This window comes from Peromyscus leucopus, chromosome 1 (assembly GCF_004664715.2).
Source record: "Peromyscus leucopus breed LL Stock chromosome 1, UCI_PerLeu_2.1, whole genome shotgun sequence".
In the NCBI taxonomy this organism is placed as follows: domain Eukaryota; kingdom Metazoa; phylum Chordata; class Mammalia; order Rodentia; family Cricetidae; genus Peromyscus; species Peromyscus leucopus.
In genome coordinates, this window is record NC_051063.1 from 163,991,361 (window position 1) to 164,009,372 (window position 18,012).

At 52.4% G+C, this 18,012-nt stretch overlaps 1 protein-coding gene across 6 annotated transcripts in view; it reads left to right on the forward strand.

Annotated features, from left to right (window-relative positions):
- Ryr1 (ryanodine receptor 1) overlaps positions 1-18,012 on the forward strand; it is a 121,632-nt gene that overhangs the window by 21,489 nt on the left and 82,131 nt on the right. For all 6 annotated transcript variants that reach the window (XM_037199577.1, XM_037199566.1, XM_037199568.1 and 3 more), the window contains 9 exons: positions 548-764; positions 1,617-1,721; positions 2,514-2,617; positions 4,187-4,270; positions 5,444-5,751; positions 7,288-7,490; positions 8,558-8,732; positions 8,838-9,046; positions 14,268-14,662. In XM_037199577.1, the coding sequence (XP_037055472.1) occupies positions 548-764; positions 1,617-1,721; positions 2,514-2,617; positions 4,187-4,270; positions 5,444-5,751; positions 7,288-7,490; positions 8,558-8,732; positions 8,838-9,046; positions 14,268-14,662 (1,800 nt within the window). The remainder of the gene's footprint in view (positions 1-547; positions 765-1,616; positions 1,722-2,513; positions 2,618-4,186; positions 4,271-5,443; positions 5,752-7,287; positions 7,491-8,557; positions 8,733-8,837; positions 9,047-14,267; positions 14,663-18,012) is intronic.

Genomic DNA, 18,012 nt, shown 5'->3' on the forward strand with positions numbered 1-18,012 from the left:
GCAGGGACAGAGCGGCCTGCTTCATGACTGGTTGGTGGCATGAAGAAGGTCTCTGTGACCTCAGGGTGACCCCAGTGATTTCTAATTCCTGTGTCCTTCCAGGGACCTCTGAGTAACCCTAGAATTTCATAATGACGTTGTAATGACTCCAGACTCTCATAGAGATGTCTCCATGTCCTCAGACTCTCCCAGTGACTTTAGGATCTGATAGAGATCTACAATCCGGTTTGACATCCCAGTGGCCTCAGAGGGCCAGTGATGGTCTAATAAGCTCAGACTCTCCCATCACCACATACTCCAAAGACCTTTCATGGATCCAGAACTTTCCAAGTACCCCCAACTCTTTGAGTTCCCATTCATTGGAAATCCTGTTTATTTTGTAATTATAGTAGAATTTAAGTGACTCCTAATTTGACTTCTGTGATCCTAGGGAAACCCTAGACTGCTCGGAGTCCTCACGTTCCGAGCAACCTCAGTGTTGCTCCCATACGCCCTCTGACTGCCAGCTCCCCCCTCAGCCTCCCACGATGCCCATTCTCCTCCCCAGAGTGCGATTCCTCCTTGGTGGCCGCCATGGTGAATTCAAGTTCCTGCCCCCACCCGGCTATGCGCCGTGCCATGAAGCTGTGCTCCCTCGGGAGCGACTCCATCTCCAACCCATTAAAGAATACCGTCGGGAGGGGCCTCGGGGGCCCCACCTGGTGGGCCCCAGTCGCTGCCTCTCACACTTGGACTTTGTGCCCTGTCCTGTGGACACCATCCAGGTATGGCTTTTCTACAAGGGTATTCTTTCTTCTAAATAATTTATTTCAATAATCATTTATTTTTATGTTGTCTTAGGCTTCGACTGCTGTGGTTAAACACTGACTGAAAGCAACTTGGAGAGGGAAGGGTTTATTTTAGCTTCCACTTCTACACCACAGTCCCTCAGTAAGGGAAGTCAGGGCAAGACCTCAAGATAGGAGCTTTGAGAAAGAACTCGATGGTAGAGCCCCTGCCTAGAATCCCCCAGTGAGGGGCTGGGGTGTGCCTCAGTGGTAGAGCCCCTGCCTAGAACCCCCCAGTGAGGGGCTGGGGTGTGGTTCAGTGGTAGAGCCCCTGCCTAGAATCCCCCAGTGAGGGGCTGGGGTGTGGCTCAGTGGTAGAGCCCCTACCTAGAATCCCCCAGTGAGGGCTCGGAGTGTAGTTCAGCAGTGTAGGGTGACTGCCTGGTGTCGGAAGCGCTGGGTTCCAGGCTCACCAGTGTGTGTGGAGCTCTCTTGCTAAGAGTCTCTTCGCTGTCTTTACAGAGAGGAGGAAATGGCTGCCCATTCAGCCAGTGTTTTCTGAACAGCTTTCTGGCTCTGATGCTCGCTCTGGTTGGGTGGTTCTGGAAGCTCAAGGATGAGGGCAGCCCAGGCTCTGTCTCCAAGGGGTTCCCAGTCCACAGGGACACATGGGCCTGGCCCCAGGAGTCCCTTAACTCTGATGATGCCGCACCCTTGCTCCTCTGGACATAGCCTTTCCAGTCAAGGCGGGTGTGAGGCCAGCCAGGACTCACTCACATTATTGGGAAAAGAGGTCACCGTGGAGGTGCAACAGGATCGCAGAGATCTCACAAATGTCCCCTTCCCCAGATCGTCTTGCCTCCCCACCTGGAGCGGATTCGGGAGAAGCTGGCAGAGAACATTCATGAACTCTGGGCACTGACTCGCATTGAGCAGGGGTGGACCTATGGTCCGGTGAGCCGAGACCCCTAGAGGGAGGAGCAGGAATGGGGGAGGAGCAAGGATGGTGGGGAGGAGGAAGGATGGTGGGGAGGAGGAAGGATGGTGGGGAGGAGCAGGAATGGGGGGAGGAGCAGGAATGGGGGGGAGGAGCAGGAATGGGGGGAGGAGCAGGAATGGGGGGAGCAGGAATGGGGGGAGGAGCAGGAATGGGGGGGAGGAGCAGGAATGGGGGGGAGCAGGAATGGGGGGAGGAGCAGGAATGGGGGGAGGAGCAGGAATGGGGGGAGGAGCAGGAATGGGGGGAGGAGCAGGAATGGGGGAGGAGCAGGAATGGGGGGGAGCAGGAATGAGGGGGAGGAGCAGGAATGGGGGGGAGCAGGAATGGGGGGAGGAGCAGGAATGGGGGGGAGGAGCAAGGATGGTGGGGAGGAGCAGGAATGGGGGGAGGAGCAGGAATGGGGGAGGAGCAGGAATGGGGGGAGCAGGAGTGGGGGGGAGGAGCAGGAATGGGGGGAGGAGCAGGAATGGGGGGGAGGAGCAGGAATGGGGGGAGGAGCAGGAATGGGGGGGAGCAGGAATGGGGGGAGGAGCAGGAATGGGGGGAGCAGGAATGGGGAGGAGCAGGAATGGGGAGGAGCAGGAATGGGGAGGAGCAGGAATTGGGGGGAGGAGGAAGCGGTACTGGGACTTCAGGTACCAGGAGTCTTCGGGTTGCAAGTGGCAGAAGCATAGGTGGGAGAGCAATGGGCAGCGTGCAGGGGTGGGGTGAGGGGAGCCCCAAGATTGACCCCAGTGTTTCTCCAGGTTCGGGATGACAACAAGAGGCTGCATCCATGTCTTGTGGATTTCCACAGCTTGCCAGAGCCTGAGCGGAATTACAACTTGCAGATGTCAGGGGAGACACTCAAGTGAGAGAGCTGGGGGCGGGGCAGAGGGTGGGGGGGCAGAGGTGGGGGGCAGAGGGTGGGGGGCAAGGGTGGGGGGGCAGAGGGTGGGGGACAGAGGGGGGCAGAGGGGGGACAGAGGGGGGGGCAGAGGGGGGCATAGGTGGGGGGCAGAGGGGGGCAGAGGGGGCAGAGTGGGGATGACTGGGGGGCAGAGAGTGGGGGGGCAGAGGGAGGGTAGAGAGTGGGGGCAGAGGTGGGGGGGCAGAGGGTGGGGGCAGAGAGTGGGGGGCAGAGGGTGGGGGGCAGAGGGTGGGGGGCAGAGGGTGGGGGTGACTGAAGGGGGGCAGAGGGAGGGATGACTGGGGGCAGAGTGGGGATGACTGAGGGGGCAGAGTGGGGATGACTGAGGGGGGCAGAGGGTGGGGATGACTGAGGGGGCAGAGTGGGGATGACTGAAGGGGTGGAGTGGGGATGACTGGGGGGGTGGGGATGACTGGGGGGCAGAGTAGGGATGACTGAAGGGGGGCAGAGTGGGGATGACTGAGGGGCAGAGTGGGGATGACTGGGGGCAGAGTGGGGATGACTGAAGGGGGCAGAGTGGGGATGACTGAGGGGGTGGAGTGGGGATGACTGGGGGGGTGGGGATGACTGGGGGGGCAGAGTGGGGATGATTGATGGTCAGGAGGGGGTGAAGGAGAGACAGAAGCGGAGACTGGGAGAAATGAAGCAGAGGGTTGGGGTGTGGGTCAGTGGTGCGGTGCTTGCCTGGAATCCACCAGTGCGGGCCTGGGGCTGGGGTTCAGTGCTAGAATGCTCTTTTGGCACGCACAGGGTCCTAGATTACATCTCCAGTGTAGCCTAAATAAATAACCAAGAGTAGGAGGGGCCTGGGGTGACGGCTCATCAGTAGCGTTTGCTGCGTAAGCTTGAGCATCTGAGTTTAGATCTCCCACATAAAAGAGTGGTGGTGTACCCCTGATACCAGCACTGGGGAGGAGGCTGGCAGCTTAATGGCCAGCCAGTGTACCCAGCTGGTGGACGCTAGGTGAGAGATCTTGACTCAAAAATTCAGGTAGCAACTGGGTGAGGAAAGAGATCTGACACTGACCCGTGGCCTCTGCACACGTACACATGCACACATACGCACATGCAAATGTGTGCACAGACAGTATCTGAGACAGACAGAATCCTGGAGAAGGGAATGAGAAACATCACAGAAGGGGAAGGCAGGTGTGGCCTTGTGTGATCCATCATCCCAGATACTCGAGAGGCTGAGCCACGTGGATGGCTTGAGTCCCCGACTTTGAGACGAGCCCTGTGACACAGTGAGACACTCACAAACAGTGAGACGGGAGGCAGGAAGCCATAGCACAGGACAGACAGACATGGGAAGTGAGAGAGAAAAACGTATTCAGGAAAAACTGACTGTGACCAAAGAGTTGTAGAGAGGAAGACAGAAGTCAGTGAGACCCAAAGAGGGAATACAGACACCACAGCAGCCCGAGAAAGAGCTAAAGAGAGAGACCCAGAGGCAGGTGAAGGGGGCGGGGACTCGGGGGGTGTGACCTTGTGTTCCATTGCCCTGCTTAGGACCCTGCTGGCCCTGGGCTGCCACGTGGGCATGGCTGACGAGAAGGCTGAGGACAATCTAAAGAAGACAAAACTCCCCAAGACGTGAGTGTGGGTGGCCCCGGGCGGGTCTCAAGAGACCAAAGAGCCATGTGCTGAGGCTGAGGTCATAGATGGGAGTGCAAGGGTTAGGATGCAGTCTATAGGGTCAGGGGTCAGGGCCTTAGGGTCAGAAGTGAGTGTCCAGGATTGAGGAGTTAGGAGTTCCAGAGATGGAGACTGAACCAGGGATGCAGGGCCAGGATCTGCCCTGGGAATCTACAGTGGATGCAAGGTCAGAGGGAGAAAGCAAGAATCCAGAGGTTGCTGGAGGGGTAAATAATCTGTCCTAGGATGATGGGTGAGGGATTAGAAACCCTGAGTTCAAAGGTCAAGGGTTTCAAAGCCAGATGTTTAAGGGTGATTGGTCAGAAGTAAGACACCCCAAAGCTAGAGGTGAGAATTCACAAAGTGTGTTATCAGGGTCAAAGGAAAGATCCCCAAAACTGGGTGTGGGGGTGCATGCTTGTCATTTCAGTTTTCCGGAGACTGAGATAGAAAGAAGCTTGTGAGTTTGGGGGTCTTCTGGGCTATATAGTGAGACCCCATCTTAAATGCAACCACAATCTCCCACACAAGGAACAAAGATAAAACTCCCAGGATCTTGATGAAGGGGTCTTGCTGGTGTGGCTCACTGTTTCAGAGCACTGGCTGCTCTTCCAGAGGACCCAGGTTCAGTTCCCAGCACCCACCTGGAGGTTCACAGACACCTGTAACTCCAGTTCCATGGGAGCTCATGTCCTATCTTTAGGGCCCAGAAACTCACTCAGACACACATACACATAAATAAAAAATACATTAACTTTTAAAAAGTGAAGAGGATTGCAGAGCCAAGCCCCACAAGTAAGGACTCTTGCTGTGCAAGCCTGATGACCTGAGTTCAATCCCTGGGACGTACAGAAAGATGGAAGGAGAGAATTGATTCCACAAACTTGACCTCCATGTGCACCATGGTATACTCGATCCCACACATATCATAAAGACACACAAAAAACAACAGGGCTCAAGATCTTAGGTTCCTGGGACAGACCAAGATTCCACAGCCAGCCCAGTGTGGGTGACGCACACCTTTAATTCCAGTACGCAACAGGCATATCTCTGTGAGTTCAAAGCCAGCCTAGTCTACACAGCGAGTTCCAGGCTAGCCAGGGCGATACAGTGGGACTTTTGTGTCTGCAGGTATATGATGAGCAATGGATATAAGCCGGCCCCGCTGGACCTGAGTCACGTGAGGCTGACACCCGCACAGACAACCCTGGTGGATCGGCTGGCAGAGAATGGGCACAACGTATGGGCGAGAGACCGCGTGGCACAGGGCTGGAGCTACAGCGCTGTGCAGGACATCCCTGCCCGCAGAAACCCTCGCCTCGTGCCCTACCGCCTGCTGGATGAGGCCACCAAGCGCAGCAATAGGGACAGTCTCTGCCAGGCTGTGCGCACCCTGCTGGGCTATGGCTACAACATTGAGCCACCTGACCAGGAGCCCAGTGAGTGCTGACCTCTGTCTCCACCCCTACGCTCACCTTGACCTTCAACCCTGACCCTTGATCTGTGACCCAATTAGCCTCAAGTGGTTGACATTTCCAATCTTCTGTTTTGTTTTGTTTTGTTTGCTTTGTTTTTCGAGACAGGATCTCATGTAGCTTTCTTTGGTGCCTGTCCTGGATCTTATTCTGTAGACCAGACTGGCTTCGAACTCACAGAGATCTGCCTGGCTCTGTCTCCCGAGTGCTGGGACTAAAGGCGTGTGCCACCACTGCCTGGTGACATTCCAATCTTAACTTTGAGTGGACTGATGAGCACTGACCCTTCCCCTCAACCATGACCCTTACCCATCATCCCTTTCATGGCCCTAGTCTGACCACTGGCCTTGATCTGACTCAGTGTTTCTGTGGGCCAGGACCACAATGTTGAGCTGTGGGATCATGCCAGGTGCCCAGTGAGTGCTGACCTCCACATTTGACCTTTAACCCCAATCCCTGGGTATAGCTATAACATGAAACCACTCAAACAAGGAACCAGAACTGAGTTTCTAACCCCTACCTATAACCTGATCTTTCGCCAGTTCCTAAACCAAGCCTTGACCCTGAGACTGACTGTTGTCCCCAGTCTCCTCCCCCCCCCTTCCTTCTTTTCTGCACACTGTATTTTTTTGTCTTCTGAGGAAGGGTCTCAATAGCTGAAGCTAGCCTGGTATTCATTATGTAATCCAGGCTAGACTCAAGATCATGAGCTCCCTCCTCAGCGCCCTGTGTACTGGGATTATAGATATGCACTACCATGCCTGGCTGTGATTATTATTATTTTCAAGATGGTGTCTCGTGTAGCCCAGATAGGTCAGGTGAGCCTCCAACATGTATAGCTGAGGCTGGCCTTGAACTCCTGGTGACCTTTTATTTGTTTATTGGGGAGGGCAATATTTTTTATTTTTTCTCCTCCCCCTCTTCCTCTTCTGAAACATTACGCAGCCCTGGCTGGCTTTGAGCTCACAGAGGGCCTCTTGCCTCTGTCTCCTGAGTGCTGGCATTGAAGGCCTGGGCCACCATGTCTGGCATAGTTCTTTCTTCTTGAGAATTTCATAGACGTATACAGTAAGATCATATCCACCCTCATCTTTAACACCCCCAATATGCTCCTCCTCCCAACTTCGTGTCCCCTTTTGTTTTCTGACGGTCACCAAGTCCATTGAGTGCTGCTTATGTATGAATAGGCGTGGGACCCTCTGGAAATCTATGTAGCTACACATTCAAAACAATGATGCTCGGCATGGCGGCTTTAATCCCAGCGCTCGTGAGTTAGAGGTTGGTAAGATCTGTGAGTTCAAGTCCAGCCTGGTCTCTAGAGCAAGTTAAAGGCCAGCTAGCCTACACAATGAGAGCTTGTCTCAAAACAACAAACAAACAAACAAACAAACCACCAAGACCGTGTGAAGACCTCAGCTTTTCTGGTCTCTCCTCTCCTCTTGACATCTTGAAATCCACTTCCTGCCCAGCTTTTCTAACTCTATCATGCCTCTTCCGTAGGTCAGGCGGACAGCCAGGCTCGTGGGGACCGGGCCCGCATCTTCCGGGCGGAGAAGTCCTATGCGGTCCAGAGCGGCCGCTGGTACTTTGAGTTTGAAGCAGTCACCACAGGAGAGATGCGAGTAGGCTGGGCAAGGCCTGAGCTGCGACCTGACGTAGAGCTGGGAGCTGACGAGTTGGCCTACGTCTTCAATGGGCACCGAGTGGGTACCTCCCTCGACTCCATTCTGTCAGGCCCTGTGCTTTCTCCTGTCACACATCCGTTTGTGCCTCTGCTGTACTGTTTATCATGCATCCACCCATCCACACACCCACCCACCCATCCACCCATCCATTACCTATCCATCCATCTGCCCACCCACCCATCCACCCACCCACCCATCCACCCATCCATCCAACTTTCCATCCATCCATACTATTCACCATCATCCATCTATACTTTTTTTTTTTTTTTTTTTTGAGGACGGGGTCTCTCTACATCGCCCTAGCTGTCCTGGAACTCACTATGTAGACCAATCTGGCTTCGACTCACAAAGATCCATCTGCCTCTGCCTCCCAAGTGCTGGAATTAAAGGCATACACTACCATGCTCAGCTTTTTTTTTTTTTTTTTTTTTTTGAAAGACAGAGTCTTGACATATATCCCTGGCTGGCTTGAAACTGGCTATTTAGCCCAGGCTTGCCCTAAACTCATAATTCTCCTGCCTCAGTCTCCTGAGTACTGGGCTTGCAGGCACGAATCACTGTGTCCAGCAGCATCCATCCTTCTGTCTATGCCTCCATCCATCTACCCATCCACTCATCCATCCACTCCATCTGTCTACCCACTTATTTATGTGTGCATCTCCTCACATTTTCTTTCTTCCCTCCATCAAACAGTGTCCCTTTTCCCATCCAGCCCTGTACCAGTCTTCTCCTCCATCCACATCATTATCCACCAACTCTGGGAACCTATGGGTCTGTATAGAGGATTTTCGTAGGCTCAATTTTCTTTCTCTGCCTTTGTTTACTTCCGGCCCAAGCCCTACAGTACCACCTTGGTGGTGTGCCTGCCCCTGCCAACGGGCGCAGCAGCAGCAGCAGCAGCAGCAGTGGGGTGGAGACGATGATGGCAATTTCAGGGCTCACGGATGAGGAAGACGGGAGCACTGTGGATGACTTTCTGTTTCACGTGCACTAAAGTTGATGCTGCGTGTGTCTCCTGGATGCCCTTTGTCTCCACTTCCCTGTGTGTCTCTCTCTGCATCGTGTGTTCCTGGCTTCCCTCACAGGGCCAGCGCTGGCACTTGGGCAGTGAGCCATTCGGACGCCCCTGGCAGTCAGGCGATGTTGTCGGCTGCATGATTGATCTCACGGAGAACAACATTATCTTCACCCTCAATGGCGAGGTCCTCATGTCTGACTCAGGCTCGGAAACTGCCTTCCGCGACATTGAGATCGGGGACGGTGAGACCTCTTCGCATGGTCTTCCTGCCTCTAGTTCTCCATCTTCCACAGCGCCTCGTCCCTGTGGATGCCAACTCACCCCACACATTTGTCCCTTTCCCTCAGGCTTCCTTCCGGTCTGCAGCTTGGGACCTGGTCAGGTGGGCCACCTGAACCTGGGCCAGGACGTGAGCTCCCTGCGATTTTTTGCCATCTGTGGCCTCCAGGAAGGCTTTGAGCCATTCGCCATCAACATGCAGCGGCCAGTGACCACCTGGTTTAGCAAGAGCCTTCCTCAGTTTGAGCCTGTGCCTCTTGAGCACCCCCACTATGAGGTAAGAACTGGTCCCCACTCACATGGTTATTATTAGTACTCTGTGCCGCTGAGGCTCAACAAAGGGTGTGGTGCGTGCTAGATAACATATCTCCTTCTCTCTCTTGTGGTGGTTCCAGGGATTGAACCTAGGGCCTTTCACATGCTAGGCAGATGCTCTACCACTGAGCCACACACCCAGCTCCTCAGTGGGGGATTCTAGGCAGGGGCTCTACCACTGAGCCACACCCCAGCCCCTCACTGGGGGATTCTAGGCAGGGGCTCTACCACTGAGCCACACCCCAGCCCCTCACTGGGGGATTCTAGGCAGGGGCTCTACCACTGAGCCACACCCCAGCCCCTCACTGGGGGATTCTAGGCAGGAGCTCTACCACTGACCACACCCCCAGCCCCTCACTGGGGGATTCTAGGCAGGGGCTCCACCACTGAGTCACACCCCAGCCCCTCACTGGGGAATTCTAGGCAAGGACTCTACCACTGAGCCACACCCCAGCCCCTCACTGGGGAATTCTAGGCAGAGGCTCTACCACTGAGTCACACCGCAGCCCCTCACTGGGGGATTCTAGGCAGGGGCTCTACTGCTGAAATACATGTTCTGGAATAACATAATTTATGTCCATCCTCCATTCTTCTTTTCACAATCCTTCTCTCTGTGTCTTCTATGCATAAACGTCATAGAAGGAGATGTCAACATAATGGGCTCCCAGGGTTGCCTTTTAAAGTACAGTCTCCATAAACAACTTTCCCTCTTCGTCTATAAAACAAGAGACGAGAGCAAGGAAAATCATGGTTAAATGACCCCACTGGAAGCAGCTGTGGCACAGTCCTGTTGTCCTAGACCTTGGGCGCTGGTGGCAGAAGTTCAAGGCCGTCTTTGGCTACATAGAAAGTTCGAGGTCAGCCTGGGTGATGTGAGACCCTGTCTCAAGAAGACAAAGGACGAATAGGAAAAGGAAAGGGAGGGACACTGTGACCAGTTGGGACATGTGCTCTTCACCCTAAAATACTACAATGTGCATGTCCTCAGAGCTATGGCATGCTCAGAGAGAATCAGGGTGATGGTGACTATCAGGACATCAGACACCGGCACACTGTGGCCTAATCCCCAGCCAGCCCATGATTAAATCTGTCCAGTGTGGCAATCAGACCAGGATCCACTGCAGGTTCACATGCTACATTTAGCGATTAGGTCTCTGTGTAGAATGTTTCTGATGTTTTTCTGCCTTTTATGGCCTTGACTTTAAATACATTTTAAAAGGATTTATTTATTTTATTTTATTTGTATGAATGTTTTGTCTGGATGTATGTCTCTGTACCATGTGTGTGCCTGGCCCCTGTGGAAGTCAGAAGAGGGTGTCAGATCTCGTGGAACTGGAGTTAGGGATGTTTGTGAGCCTCCTGTGGGGGCTGGGGATAGAACCCGGGTCCTCTGTAAGAGCAGCCGGTGCTCTTCACCACAGTGCCATCTACCTCTCCAGTCCTGACGTGGACATTTTTGAAGACTACAGGTTTTGTAAAATGTCCTTCAATTTGAGTTTGGGAGATATTTTATTATAATCAGGTTCACATTGTGTGTGTGTGTGTGTGTGTGTGTGTGTGTGTGTTCTGTAGAAATATCACAGGAGTTAAGTTGTGCCTTCCATTGTATGAGGTTGTTATATCTGTTTTGTTTTAAATTTAATTTGATTATTCTATATGTATGGATGTTTTGTCTACCTGAATGTCTGTGCACCTCATGTGCGCCTGATGCCTATGGAAGGCATTAGATTCCCTGGAAGTGGAGTTTCAGATGGTTGTGAGCCACCATGGGGAGGCTGGGAATCCAACTCAGCTCCCCTGGAAGAGCAAGCAGCCAGTGTGCTCTTACCTGCTGAGCCGCCTTGTGTCTCGGCCCGGAGGTTGCTAGAGTTTATTGCAGTCAGCCTTCTGTACCATGTGCCATTCGCTCTGTATCCATGGCCTCAGCCAGCTGCACATCAAAACCATTTGAGAAGACTTTGCCTCTGTATGAATGTGCGCAGATTTTCTTCTCACCACTGTTTCCTAAAGAAAACAGCAAACAGCCGTTCCCGTAGCCCCCAACTGTGTTGTATGTCGTATGTGTGTTTAAAACACGAAAAGGCTGGGAATGCAGCTCTATAGCAGATTGCTTGCCTGGGATGGGCCAGGTCCTAGGTTTGGTCACCAGCACTAGAAAAAGTAAGTAAATGTATAAACGGCACATGGAGGTGTGTGTGAGTCAGATGTGGGCACTGTGCTGTTTTACACAGGAACCGTTCATCTGGCCTCTGCAAACGGCTTGAACATTCCACACAGCTAGGCTGCCTGTCAGCTGTGGCTGCTTAATTGAATGGAGTCTGTCAGACCGCTCCCCTGCCGAGCTGCTGTTTTTCTCTCTGTAATTAATAAGTGATCAAAGACAACAACCAAACCAGCCTTGGCAGTGCGTGCCTGTTTCTGCGGCACTTCGGAGTCGAGGCAGGGAACTCAGATGTTCAAGGTCATCTTTGTCTACATAGTAAGCCTGAGGCCAGCCTGGAGGTGGAGGTGGAGACTGTATTTCATGAGCAACAAAAACTAGCCAGGTGTGGTTATATATGACTTTAATCCCAGCTCCTGGGAGGCAGAGGCAGGTGAATCTCTACAAGTTTGAAGTCAGCCTCGTCTACATAGAGTTCCGGGCTAACTAGGGCTACATAGTAAGACCTTAACTCAAAAACAAACCCGCAAACAAACAAAAACCGTCTCCTCCTCCTCTACCTCCACCACCACCACCACCTCCACCACCACCATCACCTCCACCACCACCTCCACCACCACCACCATCACCTCCACCACCTCCACCACCACCACCACCATCACCTCCACCACCACCACCACCTCCACCACCACCTCCACCACCTCCACCACGTCTACCACCTCCATCTCTACCCCACCATCACCTCCACCATCTCCATCACCTCCACCACCACCTCCACAACCACCACCATCACCTCCACCACCTCCACCACCACCACCATCACCTCCACCACCTCCATCCCCCCATCACCTCCACCACCTCTACCACCTCCATCTCCACCACCTCCACCTCCACCATCTCCATCACCTCCACCTCCACCATCTCCATCACCTCCACCACCACCTCCACCACCACCACCTCTACCACCTCCACCTCCACCACCACCTCCATCACCTCCACCACCTCCATCACCTCCACCACTACCTCCACCACCTCCATCACCTCCACCACCTCCATCCCCACCACCTCCATCACCTCCACCACCTCCATCACCTCCACCACCTCCACCACCACCACCATCATCTCCACCATCACCTCCACCTCCACCATCATCTCCACCACCACCTCCACCTCCACCACCACCATCATCTCCACCATCACCTCCACCTCCACCACCACCATCATCTCCACCATCACCTCCACCACCACCATCATCTCCACCATCACCTCCACCTCCACCACCACTCCCACTACCAACACCATCAGTGATGTGGGGGGATATTTTAGAACTCAGGATTTAGAAGGGTTTTTAGTAGGGCCATGTCTGAGGTGGGGTTTTGGAAAGGCACATCTGTTGGCAAGAGGTCACAGGAGTGCTGGTGGAGCCTGAATGGCCAGAGTGGGTGTAACGGGAGGTGGGATGAGTGGAATGTGCTTTTGCCGGAGAGGAGAACCAGAGCAGACAACAGAACATGACAGCGTCGAGAATGAAGAAGCCAGAACACAGAACCACCTAGACAAATCTCACAAACACAGTGCAGAGTGAGAGCAGTCAAGTAGAAAAGACCACAGGCTGTGGGAGTCCATTCATAGAATGTTCCAGAACAGGCCAAGCTAATCTGTGCTGTGACAGACTGAGAAGTCTGTTACTGGAAAAGAATAATTCAGAGACGCTGCTGGTTCCTTCACACATAAGTCACAGGAGAGATCTTTTGTTGTCAGGGTATAATGGGAAGAGGGCTCTTAAGAAAGGAGGGAAAGAGAGAAGCGAGAAAAGATATGTTTCATAGGCACAGTTTGGGGTGAATTCTCCAGGTACAGGAACACAGGACCAAGTGAGGACTTGGTACTTGGAGAGATCAACTCCACTTCTGCCGCCTGTGGAATGGTCTCTAGAAAACCTGTGAGAAGCCTGGGTTGGTGGCACAGTCTGGGACCCTGCACTCAGGAGGCTGAAGCAGGAGGATCAAGAGTTTGAGGCTAGCCTGGGCTACATGGCAAGGCCCTGTCTCATAAATCTAAGGGCTGGAATGCATCCTAGTGGTTCATCATTTGCCTAGCGTGTACAAGGCCCCGGTTCCATCCCCAGCAACACACATATGTGTACACACACACTTACAAATCCTCGAGAGTCTGTCTTGAGCACACAGCACACAGGAAGGACTCTTTGGGGTCGTGCCCTTTCTGTAAGCCAAACTGGCCAAGTGGTAAAGGGGACCTAGGTCCATTTCTTTATCTGGGTGCTGAGTGCATGGGAGCGTGCAATCTGTAAAAATCCACGGTGACACCATGTCATTGCACTGTCCATACTTCCCGGGCATCGCGTTTTCACCAACTCTCCTCTGGGGAGCCTCTCCATAACTCTAACTCTTCCGAGCTGCTCTCTGCAGAGTTCCCCCAGGATCCCAGGAAGACAGACCCCTCATTACATTCACTCATGTATTTCTAGCTCCTAGAACAGTGCCTGGCACACAGTAGGTGCTCCTGAGATATTTGTAGTATGGATAGATGATGTATGGATGGGTGGATAATGCATGGGCAGATGAATGATGAATGAATGCATGGAAGAATGGTAATGCACAGATGGATGTGTAATGCATGTATTTACGTATGTGTATGTATGTCTGAACAGGGATGAGTGCATGGGTGGGTGGTGGGCAGATGGATGAATGCATGCATGCATGCATGTGTGGAGTTATGCATTGAATGCATATGTGGGTGTCTTACTCTGGAGTGCATAGGTAGATCCTGAAAATTCCTCCAAATGATGCCAGCACAGGACCAAGCTGTTACCCTTTATAAGGCTCAGAGCTTGAGCACAGGCTGATAGCACCCCACAGCCAAGCCCCATTCGCCCAGAGGAGAGGTTACCTTTGGGTAATTCCCACACAGAGGCCCAGTAGTGACTTTACATGGAACCATGTTTAGGACCCTGGCCCAGCTCACAAGCCTGGCTCAGAGCTTCCTCCCTTCCTCTCCCAAGGTGGCCCGCATGGATGGCACTGTGGATACACCTCCCTGCCTTCGCTTGACCCACCGCACCTGGGGCTCCCAGAACAGTCTGGTGGAGATGCTGTTCCTCCGGCTGAGCCTTCCGGTCCAGTTCCACCAGCACTTCCGCTGCACCGCAGGGGCCACACCCCTGGCATCCCCCGGCCTGCAGCCGCCTGCCGAAGATGAGGCCCGGGCAGCAGAGCCTGATCCCGACTATGAAAACCTGCGCCGCTCAGCTGGAGGCTGGGGAGAGGCTGAGGGAGGCAAGGAAGGAACTGCCAAGGAAGGGGCACCCGGAGGCACCGCCCAGGCTGGGACTGAGGCCCAGCCTGCCAGGGCGGAGAATGAGAAAGACGCAACCACTGAGAAGAACAAGAAGAGAGGGTGAGTCCACACTGGGACTAGAATGGGGCTCAGGGTCTGTTCTGGAATCCCCGCTTATGCAGCTTCAATAATTTAGAAGCCTCCATTGCACCCCAAAGGGTGTGCTAAGGTGTGTGCTAAGCGAGGTCAGAACACGGAGAGATCTTGCTCAGGCGGATGCTATTATTTTCCAATGATGCTGTCATTTCCACAGAAGTATGAAATTGGAGAATACTTCTACACAACATGGAGGATGCTGCTCTCCCTGCGTATCTGATGGGCCCCAAAGTGCTCAACAGATGTCATTATGCATGAACACTAAAGGGGAGCTGCCTTATCCGGTTGGAGCTTACTGTGCCCTCCCCCCCATGCCTCAGTGTTCATGGAGTGGTCTTCTAAGCTGGGATCCATTCTGTGTCTCCAATGTGGCCCCCAAAACTAATGTTAGCTAGATATAGTGGTGCACGCCTTTAACCCTAGCACTTAGGAGGCAGAGGGAGGTGGATCTCCGTGAGTTCAAAGACATCCTGGTCTAGGTAGTAAGTTCTGGGCCAGCCAGGGTTACATAGTGAGACCCTGTCTTGAAAAAACAATAACACTACCCAAACAAATAACCAAAACTGAACTAATTTCAAAGAAGGCCTCTAGAAGGTACTGGATTGAAAGAAAATCTCCTTTCCCCTGTTAGGACAGTGACTTTCAATTCAGTACAGTTCTGCCTCTTGGAGGTTGTTTGGAAATGATGGAGTGTTGTTGGTATCTATCACAGTGGAGGCGGCTGTTGTTGGAAGATCCCACACACCTTGTAGTGTATAAGACAGTGTACACGATGAAGACTTGCTAACCAGGCATGGTGGCTTCACCGGTAATTCTAGCATTTGGGAGGGGAAGGCAAGAACCCTAAGTTGAAAGCCGGCCTAGGCTACATAGAAAGAACCCACCCACCTCAAGAACAGGCCAAGTCAAGAGGTCCCGTGGAAATTCCCCAATAAACCCAGGTTGTTGCTAAGACAATGGCTTCTCCTCTGCAAACTGAGAACAGGGCCCCGTTGCCTAGGACAACACTCCCACAACTCACCGAACGTGGAGAAGTCGAGCTAGTACTCCGTGGAGGCTTTGCCCCTATGTTCTGGTGGCTTTGATACAGGAAGTTAACAAGAAACTTAAACACCAACCCAGCCACAAAACCTTTGACCTACAATCTGTCCTGCCTTCAAGATGTTCTTGGGCACTGGTGGCATGGAATTTGTGGGAATAACCAATCAATGTTTGATTTCACTTAAGGCCCTCTCTATGAGATGGAACCCACATCTGACACTGCCTGGTTGACCAAGGACCATAGACTAGACAGCCTAAAGATCTAGGGTAAAACCAAATACTACTGATCAAAAAAAAAAAAAAAAGTCAATAAAATGACTCCACTGACATTCTGCTATACTCGGGGATCAGTGCCTTATCTAGTCATTGTCAGAGAAGCTTCCTCCTGCAGCAGATGGGAAGAGATGCAAAGAACCACAGCCAGACAATGTGCAGAGAGAGAGAGAGACCTTGGGACATACATAAATGGGATGTCTCCATCAAATCGCTGCCCTCTGAGCTCAGGGAACCCTGCAGAAGTGGAGACAGAAAAAGTGTAAGAACCAGAGATAACGGAGGAGATGAGGAGAACAGGGTCCTCTGGAACAACTGAGCAGAGGCCATATGAACTCAGAGCCTGAAGCACAGGGTCTGAACAGGTCTGCACCAGGTCCTCTGAGTATGTAGTATAGCTTTCAGCTTTGTGTTTTTATGGTACTACTGAGTCTGTGAAGGAGTGGCTGTCAGATTCTTGTGCCTGCCCTTGGGACTCTCTTCCTTCTCTTGGTTTGCCTTGTCCAACATTGATGGGACAGTTTCATTTTATCTCCTATATTTTATTTTGTCACATTTGGTCGTAATCTCTTAGAAACCTGTTGTTTTCCTTTTTTATTTTGTTTTGTTTTGTTTTTTGAGACAGGGTTTCTCTGTGTAGCTTTGAAGTCTGTCCTGGATCTCACCCTGTAGACCAGGCTGGCCTCGAACTCACAGAGATCTGCCTGGTTCAGCCTCCCGAGTGCTGGGATTAAAGGCGTGTGCCACTGCCGCCAGGTGCCTGTTGTTTTCTAATGAGAGACCGAAATGGAGAGGATTCAGAGGGGAGGTTTACTGGGGAGAAACTTGGAGGAGTAGAGGGAGGTGAAACTGTAATCAGGATACATTATGTGAGAAAAGAATCTATTTCCATAAAAGAAACCCTAACTAAGACACCATCCCTGGGCGGGTGGTCCTGGATTCTATAATAAAGCAGGCTGAACAACCATTAGGAGCAAGCCAGTAAGCAGCACCCCTCCATGGCCTCTGCATCAGCTCCTGACTCCAGGTTCCTGTCCTGCTTGAGTTCTTGTCCTGACTTCCTTCAGTGATGAACAGTGTGATACAGTGATGGTGGCGCACGCCTTTAATCCCAGCACTTGGGAGGCCGAGGCAGGTGGATCTCTGTGAGTTTGAGGCCAGCCTGGTATACAGAGTGAGTTTCGGGATAGCTAGGGCTACACAGAGAAACCCTGTCTCGAAAAGACAAAAACAAACAAACAAAACAGGCTAAGTGTGATACACTCCTGTAATCCCAGCACTTAGGAGGCAGAGGCAGGACTGTTCTCCTAAGGCCAGCCTGAGACACATAATGAACCCAGACCAGCCGGCATTATGTGTTGAGACCCTGTCTCAAAAACAAACAAACAACATCAATTAAAATAAAACAAAAAACCAAACTGGTCTGGGAGGATGGCTCAGTAAAGCGCTTGCCTTGAAAGTGTGAGGCTTCATTGATCCCCACAACCCACATGAAAATGCCAGTGGTCTAGCATGGGCGTGCCATCCCAGGGCTGCCGAAGTGTAGGCAGCAGGTTCCCACGGCTCTCTGACTAGCCAAACTAGCCTACTCAGGTGAACTCCATGCCAACAGCAGACACTGTCTCAGACAGCCAAGGCCACACAGAGAAAACCTGTCTTGAAAAACCAAAAGAGAAAAGAAAGAAAGAAAAAGAAAAGGACACACTGTCTCACAGAACAAGGGGGGTGTCACCTCCTGAGGACACCCAAGGTTGTCTCAAAGTTATCCTCTGGCCTCCACAAGCATGCGCACACATGGGCACCCACATGAATACATACATACATACATACATACATACATACATACATACATACATACATACACAGAGAGAGAGAGAAAGAAAGAAAGAAAGGAAGGAAGGAAGGAAGGAAGGAAGGAAGGAAGGAAGGAAGGAAGGAAGAGGGAGGAAGGAAGGAAGACAGACAAATGGCAAATGTTGATTTAGGGAACACCACTGTGT